We start from the raw sequence: 19,483 nt of genomic DNA, 5'->3' as shown, positions 1-19,483 counted from the left end.
ATAATGGGTTTTTGAGGTTAAAAATAGGCTGAATGGCAGGGACCCCCCCATTAAAAAAAAATGAAAACAAAATATGTATTTGATGCTTTTTTAATGCTTTTTTTCTATGATAAGGCATTCGATGCTTTGGCATTCGATGTAATGACTATAAACCATTTTATTTTCAAGTTGAGAAACAACGTGTTTGCCGTTTCGCAACTTGGAAAAAAATACAAAACAAGATGGCCGCCATGGATCAGGGAGAAGAGGAAACTACATGTTCCCCCTTCTCCCTTTCAATCATGCCCATTGCTGCATCAGGGATGAGTCTGGAACACTAGTGTTCCCGGTGCCAGCGAGGGACAATGGAGCACCAGGTAAGTATTGCAGGGTGGAGAGGAGCTAAATATGTGGAAAGGGGGTGGCGTTGGGATGGAGGGAAGGGTACACGTGGGGCGCACTTATCTCAGACCAGGCAGGGGAAGATGGCCCACCTCCAGCTCCGAGGCTCAGAGCGGGGGGTTTTACCATGTAGTAAAGCCCCCGTTCTGAGCCTCCTACTTGGCTGATTGGCTGGCAGGACGCCACACCACCCTCAATCCAATTCTTAGATAAGACTCTTGTATGTAGTGTGAGGTGTCACCAATGAAAGGCGGTCACAAACCTATGTTATTTTCAAAGTCAAACATTTTTATTAAACAGAAATGGTTTGGAAAAACGCCTCTCTAGCCCTATTCTAAAGTGGGCTACCTAACAAACTAAAAGTAAGGATCTATCTGTGTGAGGTAGTCAGTAACTTAAAAGCCTTCCTTGTGACCAAACCATTCTAAGCTGAGCCTCAAACTAGAAACAAAAACAACAAACAGTGTATGGAAATGTGTCTGACTTGATATTAGCAAAAAGTGTACACAACCAAAAATATAAGGATAGCTCGAAGAAAAGGGGTTTCCAAGGAAAAATCCTTGGATCCAGAGGGTGGTTTCTTTGCCCTGGATTTTTAGGCAGGATGGCAAAAAGTGTCTCTTTATCCAACAATTCCTAAGTGTCAAAAAGTATCTCTTTATCTAACAGTTTCTGTGTGTCTTTGGAACTGGACTCTCAAAGTTCTTGTTCAAACAATAAATCCCATAAGAGGCTTTCTTTAGCTTTAAACAATACATTGCATAACAGTCTTTCTTTAGCTTCAAACAATGAATTCCATAACCGTCTTTCTTTAGCCCTTCTTGTTATTATTGCAAATTTCCAGGGTATACTCCCCTGCCAGGAATCCTTCTATGGGGTTTTCAGATATCCTGGTATACTCCCCTGCCAGGTATCTTCCCACAATGTCAAAGTCTTTATACCTCTTCAGGTGCCTGTTATTCCTGCCTGCCAGGACTTCTTTCATGGGTTTCTCAGATCCTTGGTATACTTTGCTTTCCAACTGCCTGGTGTGTTCCCCTTCCAGGACTTCTGCAAATGTTCACGAGATGAGGGGTTCCCCCCTCCCTTTTTACCTCTACCGGGCTTTGCTTCCCAACGGCCTGGTGTTCTCATCTACCAGGACCTCTTATTGGCTTCAAGGTTCCTTTCACTGTAGCACAGGAGCATATATCCTGAGGTGCTTGGTATATTTGCCAATGGTAGCACTTGCTTCAACTGTCCCCCACATTGGCATCTTAAGCATCCAGGCTTGCCTGTAGCTTGCTGTGGCACTTTGTTTTATTTGCTTTCAAACCTTCTTCTTATGGGTATTTGAACTTGTACTTTTTCTTGGTAGCATTTAAGCAAGCTTTGTGCCTTTCTGTCATTTGCAACTTCATACAGTTCAAACATTCGCTGGCATGCGTGTTGAAATGCTGCAGGGTCCCCCGCTGCTCTAGGCAGACTCACAGGGTCTTCTTTGCAGCCCCAAACTAGCACACTCTTCCACAATGCTGTTCCTTCCCCCATTGGGATTGTGCATATGCTCTGTCAGAGTCTGACTCAGCTCCATGAGCAACTGCAGACTTCCCTAGACTGTAGAGCGCCGGGGAATCGGTGATGGCTCCACCAGATACATCACAGTAGCAAGTAGAAAACTCTGCTATTTCATTGTTTATTTAAGGCTGACATTAAACTGTTCTGAATTAGTGTCTATGTTAGAGTAAATGGCCTTTTATTTTTCAAACCCTGCTTGTTTGGAGTGTTCATCATCGCAAAGTGTAAGTCGTAGTGTAGCAATATGGCATTTTCTCTGCCTCCCGGGTCTCTTCCTACCTGAGGAAGCAGAGGAGGCAGAGCTTGCTGACAACACATCCAGTTTGACTCTCAACATTAGGTCTCTGACACTGAGATTAGTGTAACAAAGTTCCCTGCCAGACCTTAATAATTAATGTTGGGACAGCAGAGTGGGCATGTGCCACCTCATGCCAGGTGATGATGTGCCATGGGGTGGCACCAAGAGAGAATACCCTAGCTACCCCCACCATGCAACACACAGAAAGCAGGGCTCATCACACTGCTACCTTAGAAGCTCCTGTCCTTTTAAGGGAATCAATGAGGGGCAATCCCGTGTGAGCCACCAGGGACTGCCTGCTCCCCTCCCCTTGCACAGGTGCAGAAAAGAAAGCATATAAAAAACACAGGGGCAGAGGGGGGCAGAAGAAGCTGATCTTAGACAAAATAATTGAGAAGCCAACCAATCACCCCACACAGTCTCCACAGACATACACATAAGGCCTGCAAGGCTAAGGGGTCCTGTTCGAGGGTGGTGCCAGAATGTGAGAAACGTAGAGGGACCACCTATGGGGATGGACTATCCAATCCAAAATATCACATCAAAATTGCAAGCTATACCCAGGGGTAGGGACCACCAATTTATCTCCATACCAATTGCACAGTGAGACACACCAGAGTTCCAGTCAGTCAAAGAGAGGGTGGAAGGAGTCATCAAAGACTTATAAAAGGAAGGGCCTGTGGCAGAAGGTTGTAATATAGGGGAAAGGAGCTCATTTAGAGACAGCTGGCAAAGAGTGCAGAAGGAGTTGGAGCAGGAAACAGGAGACTGGAGGCTAGGATAAGAAGGCAAATGGAAGCTGGAAAAAAGACCCAGGTGATTGGGAGAGAAATACTAAGGAGACTCGGGAGAGGAAGACCGGGTTCTTTGGGCAAAAAAGACCCTGGGGGCTTTGAAGGTAAATACTCACAGGTCAGGGAAGAGAAGGATCCAGGCAGCGGGGTAAAGAGAGACCAAGAAAGCTGGGGAGAGAACCCCAATAGGTTGAGGATAGAGAAACCAATGAGCCTGGGAGCAAGAGCTAGATATGCACGGATACCTGAGGAGAGAGAAGTCCAGGACATTGGGTAGGGAGACTTAAGAGGTAGGAGTGGGAGAGATCCAGAAGGTTAGAGGGAAAGAACCCCCAAAAGCTGGTGAGAGAGAACCACAGGGTATATGTAATGAGATGGACAGACATTTGGAAGAGAAATATTGTGAAGTTAGCTATGGCTACAGAGGTGCCTAAAATGGAGGTTGTTAGAGAGGTTAAGGAGGAAATGGTGACAGAAGGTATGGATGAGGTGGTCAGGATGAGGTGGTCAGAAGAACATTGAAGATAGGGTGGAGAAGCCAACCCTGGATATAGAGGTGCCTACGAAGGAAGTGGCTATAGAGGAGGTGGTGAACGGGAAGGAGATGACTAAAGAGAATGGTTACTAGAGTTCAGCGCTGAAGCAGAGGATCACCATGGGTAGGAGGAAGGAGGAGGAAAGGAAGACTTTGTGAGAACAGAAGAGCGGGCTGGGTAAGGGGAGACTCAAAGAAGATGTAAGAGGAAGCCTGACTGGGAAAAGTAATGAGCCTGAGTTCCAATGTTCCTAAAGTTGTCTGGCAATCATAACCCTAAACCGTGATGGCTACAATATAATCATGCCTTCTAAAGTCTCTTCTTTGAGCAACAATACCTGAGATCTGGGAGCCTGCATCAGTCTCACATACAATCACTCACACAAATGGGAATGATATCATTTTCTCTAACAATTGTATTGAATGCCTTGAGGAAGACTAGGGGTCGAAACACGTGTTGGCACACAATACAAGACTGATAAAGCATGATAACAGATGGACATAACAGACAGACACCATTACAAAACTGACTAAAACCCAGTAGAGCGAGGCATTACCCTGGAGCTGGGCTGACCTCCTTCTCTCTTTCTCCAGTGAAAGTGATTCTGTATGGTATGGGTCCATGGGAAGGTTCTCTGAATGGATCTGGCGACTAGAAGGTTCACCTTCACACACCCCCAGTGGTGCTCTAGAAGTTATTGTGGTTGTATACTAATTGACCTTTTCACAATTGACCTCGGGAGAATTGACCTCGGGAGAATTGACCGAATTTAGAAGGTCAATTAGGACATATATGTGGGGGAAACCCCCCGCAACCCGCACCCAATCCAAAAAACCCTGCAACCCTCCACCCAATCCCCTTATTTATAATCCATAACCAACCCAATACATATGTAAAATAACTAAAATAATATAAAGGTCAATTGTGCAGAAGGTCAATTAGGACCACTATAATTAGGTCAATTGTGCAAAAGGTCAATTTGGGTAATACTGTTATTGTGACTGCACCCTTTATCTGAACCTGAAACATCTTGTTGAGGTCAGTAGAACGTATGCAAAAAGACCAGTAAAGTGGTTGATTGATTGATTGATTGATTGATTTATTTATTTATATAGCGTTTTATACCAAGGCGCTGTACAGTGGAACAACATAATACAAAATAACAAAAACATTTAACAATGAGAGCAAAATTTACATCATGAATCATTCAACAAAACAGTGCAAAGAGCAATTAACTTAGGTGGGGGGGTGGAAAGGGGAGAAAGAAGAGGTGGGGGGAGTAGGAGATGGACAGGTCGAGGGAGAATGGAAGGGGAAAAGAGAGGAGTAGGAGAGGGGAGAGAGGAATCAGATGAGGGTAAGAAGATGGGGTGTGGGGGGAAGTGAAGAGGGCAGAGGAGAAGTTTTCAAGGAGGGGAATGGAGGAGGAGGGATTTAAGGGAAGTGCGAAATGAGGTGAAGGTTGTGGTAGAGCGGATTGTAAGAGGGAGCGAGTTCCAGTGCAGGGGTGCAAGGAGTTGGAATAAGCGGAAACGGGAGGAAGCGCAAGGGGAAGGAGGAACAGTGAGAAGGAAATGGTCAGCGGAGCGAAGGGAGCGTGAGGGGGAGTAGAAGGAGAGGAGGGAGGAGAGATAAGGAGGAGCAAGACCATGGAGGGATTTGAACACAAGGCAGGGAAAGTAGAACTTTAGTTGTGAGTGGAAAGGTAGCCAGCCAAGGTGAGAGAGCGAGGAAGAGATGGAGTCACGGGAGGTAAGGAGACAAAGGGTACGGACAGCAGAGTGGTATATGGATTTTAGAGGGGTAAGCTGAGATGCGGGAAGTCCAAAGATTAGAGAGGAGCAGTAGAAGAGGCGGGAAAAGATGAGAGAGGAAATTAGGAGTTTTGTGGCATGGAATGTGAGGGAGGGACGGATTTTGCGTATATTGTAGAGGTGGTATCGGCAGGACCCGGAGGTGAGTGAAATGTGTTGTGAGAAGGTGAGAAAGGAGTCAAAGAGAAAGCCTAGATTACGAGCTTGGGGGGAGATAGGGAGATTGGAGGGAGGAAAGTGAATGATAGGAGGAGGGGAGGGAGGGGGAAGAGAGTTAGAGGGGAAGAAAAGGACTTCGGTTTTATCGGTGTTAAGAGAGAGAAAGCGGGAGGACATCCAGTTCTTGATAGCAGTGAGACAGGAGGAGAGTTTAAGGTGGAGGTCAGGCGAGAAGGAGGAGAAAGAAAGAAAGAGTTGAGTATCGTCAGCATAGAAGTGGTGAGAAATGCCAAACGAAGAGATGACAGGGGCAATGAGAGAGGTGTAAAGAGAGAAAAGGAAAGGACCAAGTACATAGCCTTGAGGAACACCGTAGTTAAGAGGGAAGGAAGGAGAGGACTGGCCTCCCCACGATACAGCAAAAGAACGAGAGGAGAGGTAGGAGGATAGCCATTTTAGAACAGGGCTGTTAAACCCGAAGGAGGAAAGAGTATGAAGCAGGAGTGGGTGATCGACAGTGTCAAACGCTGCGGAGAGATCAAGTAGAATAAGGATAGAGGATTGCTTAGCATGTCGAGCAGAGAGGAGTGAGTTAAGGATAGAGGTGAGAGCAGTTTCAGTGGAATGTTTGGGACGGAAGCCAGATTGGAAGGGAGGAAGGAGAGAGGAAGAGGTAACAAAGGATGAGAGTTGAGAGTAGGCAAGGCGTTCAAGAAGCTTAGAGAGGAAAGGTAGAAGAGAAATAGGTCTGTAGTTAGCAGTGAGCAGTGGATCAGCAGAGGGCTTCTTTAGAATAGGAATAATCGTTGCATGTTTGAACGCAGAGGGAAAGATTGATGAGGAGAGGCAAGAGTTGAAGAAGGTGGTAAGGTAAGGGATAAGAAGAGGGTAGATCTTGGGGATAAGAACGGAGGGGAGGGGGTCAGCGGGGGCGGATTATCGTCTAACAAAAGAAAGGAAGCACCTCCTATAGTGTAGCACATATTAAACTTTACTGTGAGTTGAAAATCTGACATCACTAATCATGACTTTGGAAAAGCAAGCGCTGGTGGATTTATTTTCTCCTGTACGTGTTTACTTCTTCCGCACTTTCACCATTTGTGATGAGGCCGGAGATATTCCCTAATTGGAGATCATAACTTTATTCAAGGCATCATTATTATTATGGAAGTGTTTTTTTCATTGTGTATGCAAACGGTACATTTTAATAAGATATTGTACACTGAACTATATAGCAAAATAACATATAAATCAAACTGTGCCTCTCGCACCACATCGTATGTGAAGCATTTTGTAGTGCACTACTTTCAATGTGGAAGGATACACATAACATGCACTACTGAGGTGCAACACCCATCTTCAACGTATGCAAGTACATTTGGAAATTGATGGCCATCGATCAGCCAAAACTAAATAAAATGGAATTTTGACGGTAGAGAGTGTGACTATGAAGAGTGAGCACGCATAGAGAATCGGCGAATAGAGAACTACAACACCGATGCAAAGACAAAGAAAGAACAGCTATAATAAGGGCACCCTGGGAAGAGCAGGTACAGGTACAAACGGGCAAAATGGCAATTTCTCGCAGTCAAAAACACAAACCACTACCACAAAACAAAAGGGCTATGTCACTGGATTTAAACCCCCGCAGTAGTCTTGTGCAGAGAGCACATGGCTACTAACGTGGTAAAAAGGCTGTGCAGACAAATATAAAGTACACAGCTTACACCAACTTGTGACAAGCAAATGCAGGGAGAGGGAACTCACTCTGCAACAAAATGGGGCACGTGTGTTTTACCCCTGTCCTGTTAGCCATATGGGCTACTGAAGGCAACCCACTCAACTACAATCATGGCTTAACAGTGTCAGCAAAAGAAGAGTCACACAAGTCTTTCGACCCATGAAAACCCAGCTGACCCAGATGATGTAATGGGAAGTGAAATCACAGGGAATGGCTCCCAGGATATGACATCACATGCCCTTGTTGGTGACACATTGTCTAGTGCTACTTTTGAAATGTCACTCTGATTTTCTGCTAAACTAAAAATCGGTGTGCAAAATGTTTTAAATGAATCATACGCACTAACAGTGCTCTGGGCAATCTTCTATACCAGAATTATTTAATTCTGTCTGTGTCATTATAAAATAGGACTCGCATTTTGCAAACCAGTCTTGTTTTTGCCATAAAAAAAATGCATACTAAGCACTTGTCTTATACCGTGCCAGGGGAGCAGTCCAGTCAGAACTACCAGGACGTGTCCCCACTGCAGAACCACAAGCAACCCCAGACATGTTTTGGGATGTTTGTCGGTAAGGATGATTCCCTCGGCATGGAAAGAGAGCGACCCATGTCTAAACATGGGCCCTCTTACCTAGAGAGACAAATTAATCAGTTCTTTCCCCTCCCCACCCAAAACATCTCCTTATGGGAACTCTTAGAGCCTGTTTTAATCAAGCCTTACCATCAAACTTTGCACTAAAAGTTAATGTTAATGTAAAGGATATTTGTACCGTGCACTATCACAACGGGGGTGGTCCCCTGGCGGATCTGAAACAAAAAGGGGCGGGGGGTAGGTTAGGCATTTTAGTAGGACAAAGTTTGGAGAAGAGCAAGGGAGCTGTGAAGTACTGTTGGCAGCTTCGGTTCGGTTAACACCGTTCACTGAGCATATTGGTGTGTTATTCGGTTCTCAGTCCGTCGTGTGCTGTTGTTTGGGGGTTTGTGTGGTGTGGTTGTTGTTGTGGTGTGGTGAAGCGCATGCGGGTTGCTGCGGCTTTAAGAGGTGTGGTTGTGTTTGGTTAGAGTGTGAGAAGTGTGTGAGGAGTGGTGAGGTTTTTAGAAGTTTTTATGGGGTTGGTTAGTATCCTTGTTGTTATGAGAGATGCATATTTCTATTGTGTCTCCTTCATTATTTCGGTGATTAAATTTCAGCGTGATAAGGCTGTGTCATCTCTCAATCATTATGCTAAGTTGGCTACTTTTGTGTTTCCATCTTTGTAATTGTCCAGTCCTTTTATCCCAGTTTGTCTTTGCTGTAACCTAGTTTTTTGGATTGATTTACTTGCGAGCTACGCCTGTACCCTACGTCCTTTCTAAGTGGGTAAGGTTGTTGGTAGTTTTGGGCATGTATGCTAATTTCTGTCCTCATGGGGTTGTCGCTTGTGTTCTATTTCACCTAGCGCCGTCTCTCTTGTTCTTGTTTGAGTTTCCCTTAGTTGGTCCTGGGTGTTGTCTGTGCCATCATATATTCTGTCAATCTGTTCTTTGTGTTTCCTGTTTGATTGTTTTAGTTGTTTCAATTTGGTTCCGAGGTGTTGAAGAGCCAGGTTTTTAGGAGTTTTCTAAATTTTAGGTGGTCTTTGGTGTTTCTTATTTCTTTCGGGAAGTTGTTCCAGGTTTTTGCAGCTAGGTGGGAGAAAGAGGAGCCCCCTAGTTTTTTTCTTGACATATGGTTTGGTTCCAGACGGATTTCGTTGCTTGATCTGAGGAGTCTTGTTGGCTTGTAGATTGTTATTTTCTTTTGTAGGAATTCTGCTCCCTGTCCGCTGATTGCCCTGTGTGTTATGCACATTGTTTTGAACGTGATACAATCTTTAATTGGGAGCCAATGTAGTATTTTTAGTGCTGGAGTGATGTAGTCTCTTCTGGATAGTTTGAGGAGGAGTCTGGCTGCTGCATTTTGGATGTGTTGTAATTTATTCAGCAGGTATTCCGGAATCCCGAGGTAGAGGCTGTTTGCGTAGTCGATTCTTGACATTTTGTTGAGTGAAGGAGGAAGCATTTCTTAATTATTGCGTTTACTTGTGGTTCTAATGTTAGGGCATTGTCTATTAGGTCTCCCATGTTTTTTACTACCTTAGATGGTGTGGGTGCAGTTCCCATTTCCGTCGGCCAGGGAATGTGGGTGTTGTTGTCTCAGTTTTTAGATATAATCATGAATTCTGTCTTTCCTGGGTTGATTTTCAAGTTGTTGGCGTTCATACAGTCAAAGATTTCTTTTAGACATTCTATTAGGGTTCAGTGATCGGCTTGAGTATCTTCGATTTTGTAGATGATTTGAGTTTTGTCTGCATAGTTGTAGCATGTAATGTTGTATTTTTTGAAAATCCTGATTACTGGAGTCTGGTAGATGTTGAAGTATAGTTGTGATAGTGAGGATCCTTGTGGTACTCCACAGTCGTTAACTTGTGGAGTAGATTTGAAGGGTTTTATCCATAGGGTTTCTATTCTGTCTGCTAAGAATGATTGAATCCAGAGTAGTGCCATGTCCGTTATACCTATATCTTCCAATCTTTTCATTAGGATGTCATGGTTTACTATGTTGACGTCTGCGGAGAGGTCGAGCAGAATGAGACCCGAGGTTGTGTTGGAGTCTGTGTTGGTTTTTAGGTCATCCCAGATGGAGAATAGTGCCGATTCTGTTCTAGGGAATGTTTGAAATCGGTCTGTAGTTGGAGAGGTCTTCCACGGCGCCACTTGTGTTTTTCAAAAAGTGGCTTAATATATTCTGATTTGAAGGATCGTGGTACAGTCCCTGTTGTAAGCAACAGATTTAAGAGGTTGTGCTGCCACCACATGTCCCTGGGAGGGAGGGTGACATCGGAGGGCCCCCTCCACAGGACATAGATACCTCCAGCTTGTTTGCTCTATGCATGACAGGGACTAGCATTCCTGCTGCGTGGAGCAGGGCACTGGAGGCCTACCAGGCCTGCAGAGGAGTTCCTCTGAGCAACAGTTTCTAAAAAGGTAAGCAAATGTATTGTTTTAAATGTATGTTTGAGCGTGCATGCAAGGGTGTTGTATTTGTATAGCATGTAGTTTGTGTATGAATTCATGATGTATGGGGGCTGGGTGTGTGTGAATGAAGTGCACAAATAAATGAGAGAGTGATAGGCATGTGTGTTTGCTTGTGTATAATGTATGTATTACTTACTGATAATCTTCATTACTGCTATCCCTACTCTTCCTCATGCTAGTGCTTGTATATGTGGCACCCTGCCTCATACACAAGTACTGGGACGAGAAAGGGGAACATGGAGTTGATACCTGGCCAGTTTCTGGTAATCTTCATTACTCATAGTCTTACTCTTCCTCGTCCCAGCACGTATATATTAGACAAGCTGCCTCGTGCTTAAGTACTGGGACGAGGTAGGTGGGTGGTAGGGAGAGGGGACCTTTGGGGAGAGTGAGACAGCCATTGGTGCACTAACCCGTAATGGGAATCCATGATAAAGCAGGCATGAGATTTGTTATTAGTGGCTAGATTGGCATTTTGGTGAAGCCAGTCTAGTTATTTCTTGCTGTGGAATGGCATATTTTTCTGTGCATCTATAATCCAGGAAGCATCATAAGTGTTATTAGTGGCTTGACTTTATTTACTTGGCATCTCTGATACAGTAATCCTCATAAGTGAAATTACCTGGCTAGACTGGCATTTGGGTGCAGCCAATCTAGCCTTTTTTATTTTTGTATTTATAGTGTTTTAGCCATATATATACAAACAGACAAATATAGCAGTTAATGTCTTTTCTTACTGTGTCATTGTACATTTTTATGGGCATGTATGATAAACTAAGCATGATTAGTGTTATTACGTGCTTAGACAGGCATGTTGATGCAACCAGTCTAGTTATGTCTTACTGTGGCATGGCATTTTTTACTGGGCATCATCAAGGATAAAGCAAACATGTTAAGGGTTATTACTTGTCTAGACTGGCCTATATTGTGAAGCCAGTTTGGACATGTTTTATTGTGGCATGGCATTTTTTTTATAGCAAAGCATTACATTAATTAAAATATAAATGCTCCTGTGCACTGTTGGTGAATTGCATATTTTGGATTGGAGTCACCCTACAAAAACAATTGAAAACGCTCTGGCTTTTTACCCAATTTTTGTCAGAAAGTGTGCTGTATAATGCATCATGTTAAACCATTATTCAAACATTTATCGTTGGGGGGCATCCCCTTTGGATGGTTTGGGCTCCTCGCTACGCGTTGCCACTCTGGTAAATTTGTGGGAAATGAAAATTCACCAGCCGCCACTGAGTGACTGATTGATGGTTGAACGGATATGAATGTGTGTGTGCAAGCTTGAGGCCTGTGAAAGGTGCATTGGAACATTAATTTTGTTTACATGTTTTACTGACATTTTTGGGCAAAGTCAACTTGATGAATGTTACTAAATGGAGGGATGTTTGGGGTGGGGATTTATAGTGTATAGTGAATTCTTTCCTTACTGTAGCATTGCATGTTTTACTGGCATTGAGGGCAAATTGCACATGAAGAGTACCCTTACATGGGGGTGCGGAGTTGAACAGGCATGTGTGCAGCCAGCAATAACATGCTTTTTTCCTCTGGCAGGAGATTTTTACTGGTATTAACGGCAAAGCCAACAAGAGAATAATCGTATGTGGGGATACTGGCAGATACAGCATGAACGTATTGTCCTATTGTATCATTATTTTGTGTAATATTACTGGCCACACATAGAGTTAGCCGGTAGATTTGGGTGCCTGGAGCCAGGCACACCCCCCTTGTTTCTTCTACACTAGGTGAAAGATTTAAGATTTGATTAAAACACAGATTTATATCTTTCTCCTAGTGGGGTGCGCTGTGCCCCCGGGCAGCAGCATGATCATTGTGCGTATTGCACATGCATGGTGGTCCAGGCAGGCCCGGGTTGTTGCGCGACCCATGCTTTGTTGCCGAGCATGTGGGGGGGCACCCTCAACATGGCTCGCAGGGGGTCCCTGCATTTTGCGCTACGCCACTGCTGGTTCAGGAAAAATGTCGGACAGGTCTGCCTTCAGCCACTGGATTTATAAGTCCTCATCCTGTCCTTGACTGAATTCCTGTTAAAAACACGCATTGGCAAAGATTCTGTTTGGGCTTCTGTATAAATATGAGGCATTTGCCAGGCGCTGCTATTAGATGCCCAGGTGCTTGCACCATTATTCACCTGATACCATCAATGGCCAGTTATAACCACTAGGGCTGTGCCTTGCCCAAGCCTACACAAAAGCCCAAACTGTTGGCATTGCTAATGCTGGTTTGCAGAGGGTTCCCTAGCTCCATCTCTCCCTTCCCCTGCCACCCATTTCCCTTTACAGGAGAAGGTGCTAGTATTACTTGTATTACGTATTATTCTTCATATTGAGAGCGGAAGGATGAAATGCGGTGCTGGAACTCCCGCAATTTTCTCCTGGGTTCTGCAGGTTACACACAGATTGCTGCAATAGCCACTCAGCCCACCGAGCTTTCTTTCCGGCCGTTTTCATAAGCTCGACCATTCCTGGGAGCTCATAGTTTGTAACCGAGTCATGGCGGAACCAGGAAGGGCAGGATATTTGCTAAAGATCACACTGTGTCAAGTGGCTGAGCTGAGAAATGAAATACTCGCTATGACGCAAGTTGCTCACAAAATCTGTTACGATGTTTTAAAAAAAAGATTTAAAAGGCGTTATGTGGGTTAGGTAACAAGTAAATAGTTGATAAGTCTCCTGTGCTGTCTGTGCGCCAGCACCTGACTAAATAAACAGCCTAGCACAGATGCCTCCATATCCACTAATGGCTTCGAATTGTAGGAGGCAGTTCAGAAAAATGGAATCTTAAAAGTCGGTCCTGTTTTTTACTATGGCGTTCTTAACCTTCGTTCAGGCTGTTAACTCGTGCTGCCGGGTCGTGACCCCCGGTATGGCCGTCAAATCACTGCTACTGCAAGGCGCTGGACATCGCCCTCTGACCACGATTGAGTGCGTTATAGAGAGCTACAAATGGCACTTGTAAGGGCGTTCATTTGATTGGATCTGGTCCACATAATGTGTGTGGGTGCCCATCGTTGCATCATGGCAGCTCTGCCAAGGCATGCCAGCCTATGCTATTGCAAAAAAAAAAACCACTGTCCATGGTGCCGAATGTCTTAGCCCGTTTCTAAACGCTCAAATGATGGTCTCAAGGTGACACCTGACCTCGCGTGAAGACACGAGAAGAGACCAGTCACTGGCCTTGCTAATGCGCCTCTCTGTTGAAGGGGCAACGCTGAATTCCGTTTGGACCGACACGCATTTCATCCTACATCGCAATGAAAGGCAGGATGCGAAATGAACATCATTTAACTAGTGTTTCCTTTTTCTGTTGCTATGTTCAAGAGGAACCTCCCCTCTCCTCATATCCCCAACCCCACCCCGCCCTCCTCCCCCGAATGGCAGCGGTCTTCAGTTGAGTGTACACCAGACAGGTGGGACAATATGCCATGTGTTTCCCCGGTGCCACCTGCCGGTGTGGATGAGGTTATAGAGGTCAAATAGGAGCTGCCTGCTAGGCCGGTGGCAGGGGCGCCTGACGTGCTTGGTGTAGTAGTCATGCTGGGTACGTAAGGTAGACAAACACGATTATTATTATTCTCAGGCCCATAAAAGCCCAATAACCGAATATATCGTACTGTATGCGGGTATGGCTAACCCCAGTTAGCGGGGCTTTAAATGCCACAATCAGCTGCTCCATCTGAAACACAGCCCAACAAGGGGACATACAGGGTCTGTGTCTTTGACACACCTGCCACATGTGTATGCAATTTGCATGTGATTCATTGTTCACGTGGTTTGCATGCACGGCGTAGCAGTCTCAAGTGAAGGCAGTTGGGCTTGGGGGTTCGGGGTCTGAGTTGCACTAGGCCCCATGCCACCTCTAGCGCCGCGCGCCACAGAATGCAGCCCACGGAAACGGCCACTGGCATAGAAATCCATGCCACGCGAGAACACTCTTCATACCATGGCCCATTTAATCTCACTAAACTAGCCATCTCTTCTGACTGAACATATAAATACCATATTCACTCCACAGCACTCTGAAGCCATAGCAATGGCTGTAAGGCGCTACACCAATATCAGGTAACATATCTGCAAAAAGTGTCACGTGCAAGCACAGTATCATGTACAGATCTTTCCCTGCAAGGCCGTGCTCCATTTTGCCTGTATTTTCACACCATAGCAACACGCCATTTAAGCATGTAACGTCAACCAGATACACTTGGGATCTGCATGGTGTGTTTATCATATGTGCATGCGGTTTGTGTGTAATGTGTATGTGTATTATTGCAGCGCCCTCATGTGCTATCAGATGCTCCAGGGTTAGGTAGCCACATGCATAGCTCCTCTCACTTTGTAGTGCAGTCTCCCATGTTAGCTGCATGAGAGCCAGGCCACATTGTATCCATGCAAGCAAACACATATTCATACAGCGAATCACACAGCACGCTGCGCCCAATGTGTACATCTGCTAATTGTGAAGCCACCGTGCTAGTCATCTCTGACAACAAAGTGTCATGTGTATGAAATAGACATTCACAGAACGTTTTCCAATGGGGCTTTGCTATTATAAAAAAATGCTTTGAATTAGGCCCAATGTATCTTCAATGTCCTTCCCATGTACTGCAATGCACTCTTTACCATGTACAATTCAGACCAGCCTGCGGAACTCCCAGGAAGTGCATCAAAGTCATGCCAGCGACAGTTATCTACGTGCTATACAAATATCACTAGCAGCAGAACACATACACACATAACACACGATTTAATTAATATAAGGAGGCAACCCACTGCCCGTATATACGGTATATTGTACAAATACATAATGGCTTTGCAGGGGTCATATGGGCAGCAGTACAGCCTTGTAACTGCGACCACTGCAGAGCGACGCCGCCTTTGTATGGTACCTGTTGTAAAAATGCACTAGAATCGGCCTAAAGAGGAGTAGTCACTTTGTTGAATCTGGCAGCGGGGATGTAAGGGAGTAAGGCGAATGTATAGATCTTTTCGGCAGCTGTGACTGTGAGTCATGAGGCCTGCGAGCAGCTGCAGACGGAGCTGCCCGCAGCCTGTAACGCGCGCACTTGTTACCTTCAGGCAGGAGTGGAGATCTTCCAGTGTGGGCCTAACCTTCCTGGTCTCGCCCAGGACCTCGGTGTTGGCATAGTGGTCGTAGGCGGGCACGGCGTCCACGGTGTTGTAGCCGAAGGTCCTCATGTAGTAAGTGCTGCTGTGGGTGAGGTTGTTGACGTGGAAGGTGTCGTAGGGGACATTTTCGGCCTGGGGGTAGGCGCCTCTGGCGTTGTCGTCGTTGCTGAGCAGGGTGCTGATGGTGAAGCGTCCATGGGGCGACGCGGGCTCCACCGCCACCTCTGTCATCGGAAGTTCCGCCATGTCATCCCGTGCCCCTCAGAGAGGGTTTCCGGGCCTACTGCGGCGTCCAGGGCAAACAATATGGGCACATAACGACCAAAGAGGGTTTTATACCCGGGGGAACCGGAGCCAACCAACCAGCCCTAATGACGGGCGATGACAAACCAGGAAAACACACGGGCCTAGGCCCATCTAGGCTTCATCGGGTGAAGTGCAGCCTGAGGGGACACAAAACGACCTGCGCACCGCACACTCTGGCCGCAGGCGGCCGATGGCTTCGCCGATAACCGACTTTCGATTAAGTTGCAACTGCTGATAAAGGAGGAATGCGTGCGTTTGCCTCATAATGTAACCCCAGTACACGCTGTTCCATTATAATTAGTGATTCAAAAAGAATAGAAAGTTAATGGGCTACGCACTTGAGGCGTTCCGGCCGAAACTGCCTTCAGAAACTATACGCTGAGATGAATGTGCACGAGGCGGCGAAGGAGGATGCGTGTATGCAGACACGAGCCGCCATGTTCCTCTGAAAGAGTTACGATTACAAGTAACACCAAAGAGAACTCCACACACCCTGGGACGTCGCGTTAAAGTGTAAGATACCCGAATGAGGGATCCTCCGATACACAGTACACCCACCACACTACCACTTGAAAATGAACCCACATTACACCACGGTTTCACTAAACTCACTTTACCTATAGCAAAGATGCCAGCTACCTAATAGTGAACACGAGTGTTGCGAAGTTGTATTGTCGTATGTGTTCAGGTTTCATTGGTATGGTTATGGACTTCGTTTGGAATGGGACACGCTTTATTTGGATTGAGTGTTTGTACCCTGACATTTCCATCCTGACATCAGCATACTTCACTTTTCTATTAGCTGTGATCTTAACTCCGTTTAAGAACGCAATTCCCACGAGTTCCTCTTTTGTGTTTTTTATACATTTGACCTTGTGTGTATGTGCCTGTCTATCTGTCCTCTGATTGCCTATCTATCTATCTATCTATCTATCTATCTATCTATCTATCTATCTATCTATCTATCTATCTATCTATCTATCTATCTATCTATCTATCTATCTATCTATCTATCCATACCATCTATATGCATGGCCATCTATCTGTCTGCCTAGCCATCTATCTACCTGTCTGTCTAGCTGCCTGTTAATGCATCAATCAATCATCTACCTGCACATTAATCCATACATCTATCCACTCATCCATCCACCCAGTCAACCATCTATCCACCATACTTGCACCCATCCATCAGCCCATCCATTTATCTGCCTGCCCATCCATCTATCTATCCATCTTCCCCTCCATCCGTCCGTTCATCCATTCATCTACCTGCACATCCATGCACCCAACCACCTGCCCACCCACCCATCTGTCTGCACGTCCATGCATCCATGCATCCATCCGCCCATCCATCTGCACATTAATACATCCTCGCATCCATCTACCTACCCACATACCTACTTATCAGTCCACTCACCCATCCCAACACCCATCGTGGGCAAACTCTTTGGTGGGGCAGCTAATGAGGGAAGAGGCAGGCCCCTGGGCTAGAAGGGGGATGTAGGAGCATTCTCATAAGCTCTCATGTTGGTCTTGGGTTAGCAGAAGTGAGGTACACTGGAGCAACGTAGCCACCTGTCTGCCCACCTTACCAACAGAAACACTGAAGGCCTTAGAAGTTGGTTGCACCGGGTTGATCTTTACCCCTGTATTTGAGAAATTGAAAACATGAAATTGCCAATTATTAACGAGTGATCAGCCAATGTTGGAGTTCATCGTTTTTATTAGCTGCTTATGGTTTATAAAATCCTTTATACACAAATACAATATAGTATTTTAATAAAACCAGACAAAACCTACACTGTCAATGTATTAATAACTCATTACAATAACCATTACTACAATTTCTTTTGCACATAACAATGAAAAGAGGATAAACTTTTAAAACGTCTTTCCTTCACGTTACACTACAAGGTGATTGATTCTAAAACCACTGCTTGCTGTCACCCCTGGACTACTCCTAATCACAATGAGTATATGCATTTCTTTAACTTCCTTAACGAATGAGCCCAGAGGGCAAAATTGTTCATCAATGAACTCCACATAAACAATAAAGGCCTCATGGTGTGAAAGATATTTTATTTGACGTTTAAGTGATTGGTTCACATTAGGAAGACATGATGAATTTTATATCCCAGGTAAACAGTCGCACCCCACAGTTCTGGGTAAGAAAAACAGACTATGCTTTCTCAAAATTCAAAATGTATTAAAACAAATTAAATTCCCAAAGGAAATCACTACAATGTCAGAAGCTCAAACAATTTGTGAATAACACAAGATTTGACCTGCCTACATGAATCTCACTAATATAATTCACAAACGCGGTAGTTTCCATAATCAATTCTAGGTATATATTATACTCTAAAATATACTAAGCATTCTAAATACACTACTTCTACGATGGCTTCTATCTAAGCAGACCAATAAACTTCAATGATAGCATTTCCGCTTATCGGACAGTGGGTTTGCATATTTATATTGCACTATTAGGAGCCAAGTGGAGTGGAACTCCTTACCCGTTGGTGTTGTGAGCAGGACTGTATTGCTGTGCACACCAGTTTCCTACAAGAAAGGCTTGTAGCACGTAGAGCGCTGAGTAGAGTGGCAGAGCACAGTGAGCAGTCTGCTGGTTTATCCCGTGTGGGGTGGAACTCCTTAACCATTGCTGGTGTTGTGAGCGGGACTGTATTTCTATGCACACCAGTTACCTACAAGAAAGGCTTGTAGTACAGAGAGCGCTGAGCAGAGTGGCAGAGCAGAGTGAGCAGTCTGCTGGTTAATCCTGTGTAGACTGGAACCCCTTATACATTGCTGGTGTTGTGAGCTGGACTGTATTGCTGTGCACACCAGTTTCCTACAAGAAAGGCTCATGGCGCAGAGCTGAGTGGCATAGCAGAGTGAGGAGTCTGCTGGAGTCCACTGGTAGATGATGGATTAAGAGAGTCGGACGGTACTACAACACAGTAAGAGGTATCACTCTCGAATTTGGGAGAAGATGTACAGTTTACGCAGCAAACAAGGAGCCACAGTCGATGGGGAGCCAGCAAGGGTGGGTTCATCCTGCTCCCCGCAGTCATTGCAGGAAGCACAGAAAACCCTGTTTCAAGACAGTACCCACATGGCTTCCACTTCCGCCTCCCATCCTCTTAATTAACACTGGGGGTCATTACGACCCGAGCGCAAGGGGATACCGGGCACCGGTAAGGACACCGGTGCCGGTAATCCCTTTGCACCCTATTCCGAGGTCCCTTTTCGGGTCCTTCCCTTAACGCCTGGTTTTAGCAGGCGTTTCGGATGGGACCTGTAAAGGGATACGGGGGTCAATAACGGTACCGTAATTTACGGTACCGTTATTGCCGCCTTCCCCCTTTCCATTGAGCCCTATCGGGGCTCAAGTGGGAATGGGGAATGGTATTTTCAAAGGGGACTTACCGCTCCTGCAAAGGTCGGACTAGACCGGTAAGTCCCCATTGAACCAGGGCGGACACGGTACCGGTAATGGTGCTAGTCATGGCGCTAATAGCGCCATGACTAGCACCAACCTCGGAATGAGGCACACTGTTACGTCCACTAATATAAAGAAAAAGATCACAGATTTTTTTAGGGCTTGGAGTGTCAATGCGGGAGACATCCCAAGAGACAATGGCCAGGACATCTTTGGAAGGGCCCCAAAGAGAAGACTAG

The 19,483-nt window shown here is 45.5% G+C and overlaps 1 protein-coding gene across 1 annotated transcript in view; it reads right to left on the bottom strand.

Moving 5' to 3' along the window:
• Window positions 1-15,807, bottom strand: part of SLC12A3 (solute carrier family 12 member 3) — a 480,556-nt gene extending 464,749 nt beyond the window's left edge. The window contains exon 1 of the mRNA XM_069640343.1: window positions 15,437-15,807. Coding sequence (XP_069496444.1) covers window positions 15,437-15,739 — 303 coding nt within the window. The 5' untranslated portion in view covers window positions 15,740-15,807. The remainder of the gene's footprint in view (window positions 1-15,436) is intronic.
• Between the last annotated feature and the right edge of the window lie 3,676 nt (window positions 15,808-19,483).

The sequence above is a fragment of the Ambystoma mexicanum genome, chromosome 1q, assembly GCF_040938575.1.
Source record: "Ambystoma mexicanum isolate Mex_15411 chromosome 1q, UKY_AmexF1_1, whole genome shotgun sequence".
NCBI lineage: Eukaryota > Metazoa > Chordata > Amphibia > Caudata > Ambystomatidae > Ambystoma > Ambystoma mexicanum.
The sequence above is the reverse complement of the archived record's forward strand: the minus strand, read 5'-3'. Positions and strand labels throughout refer to the sequence as shown.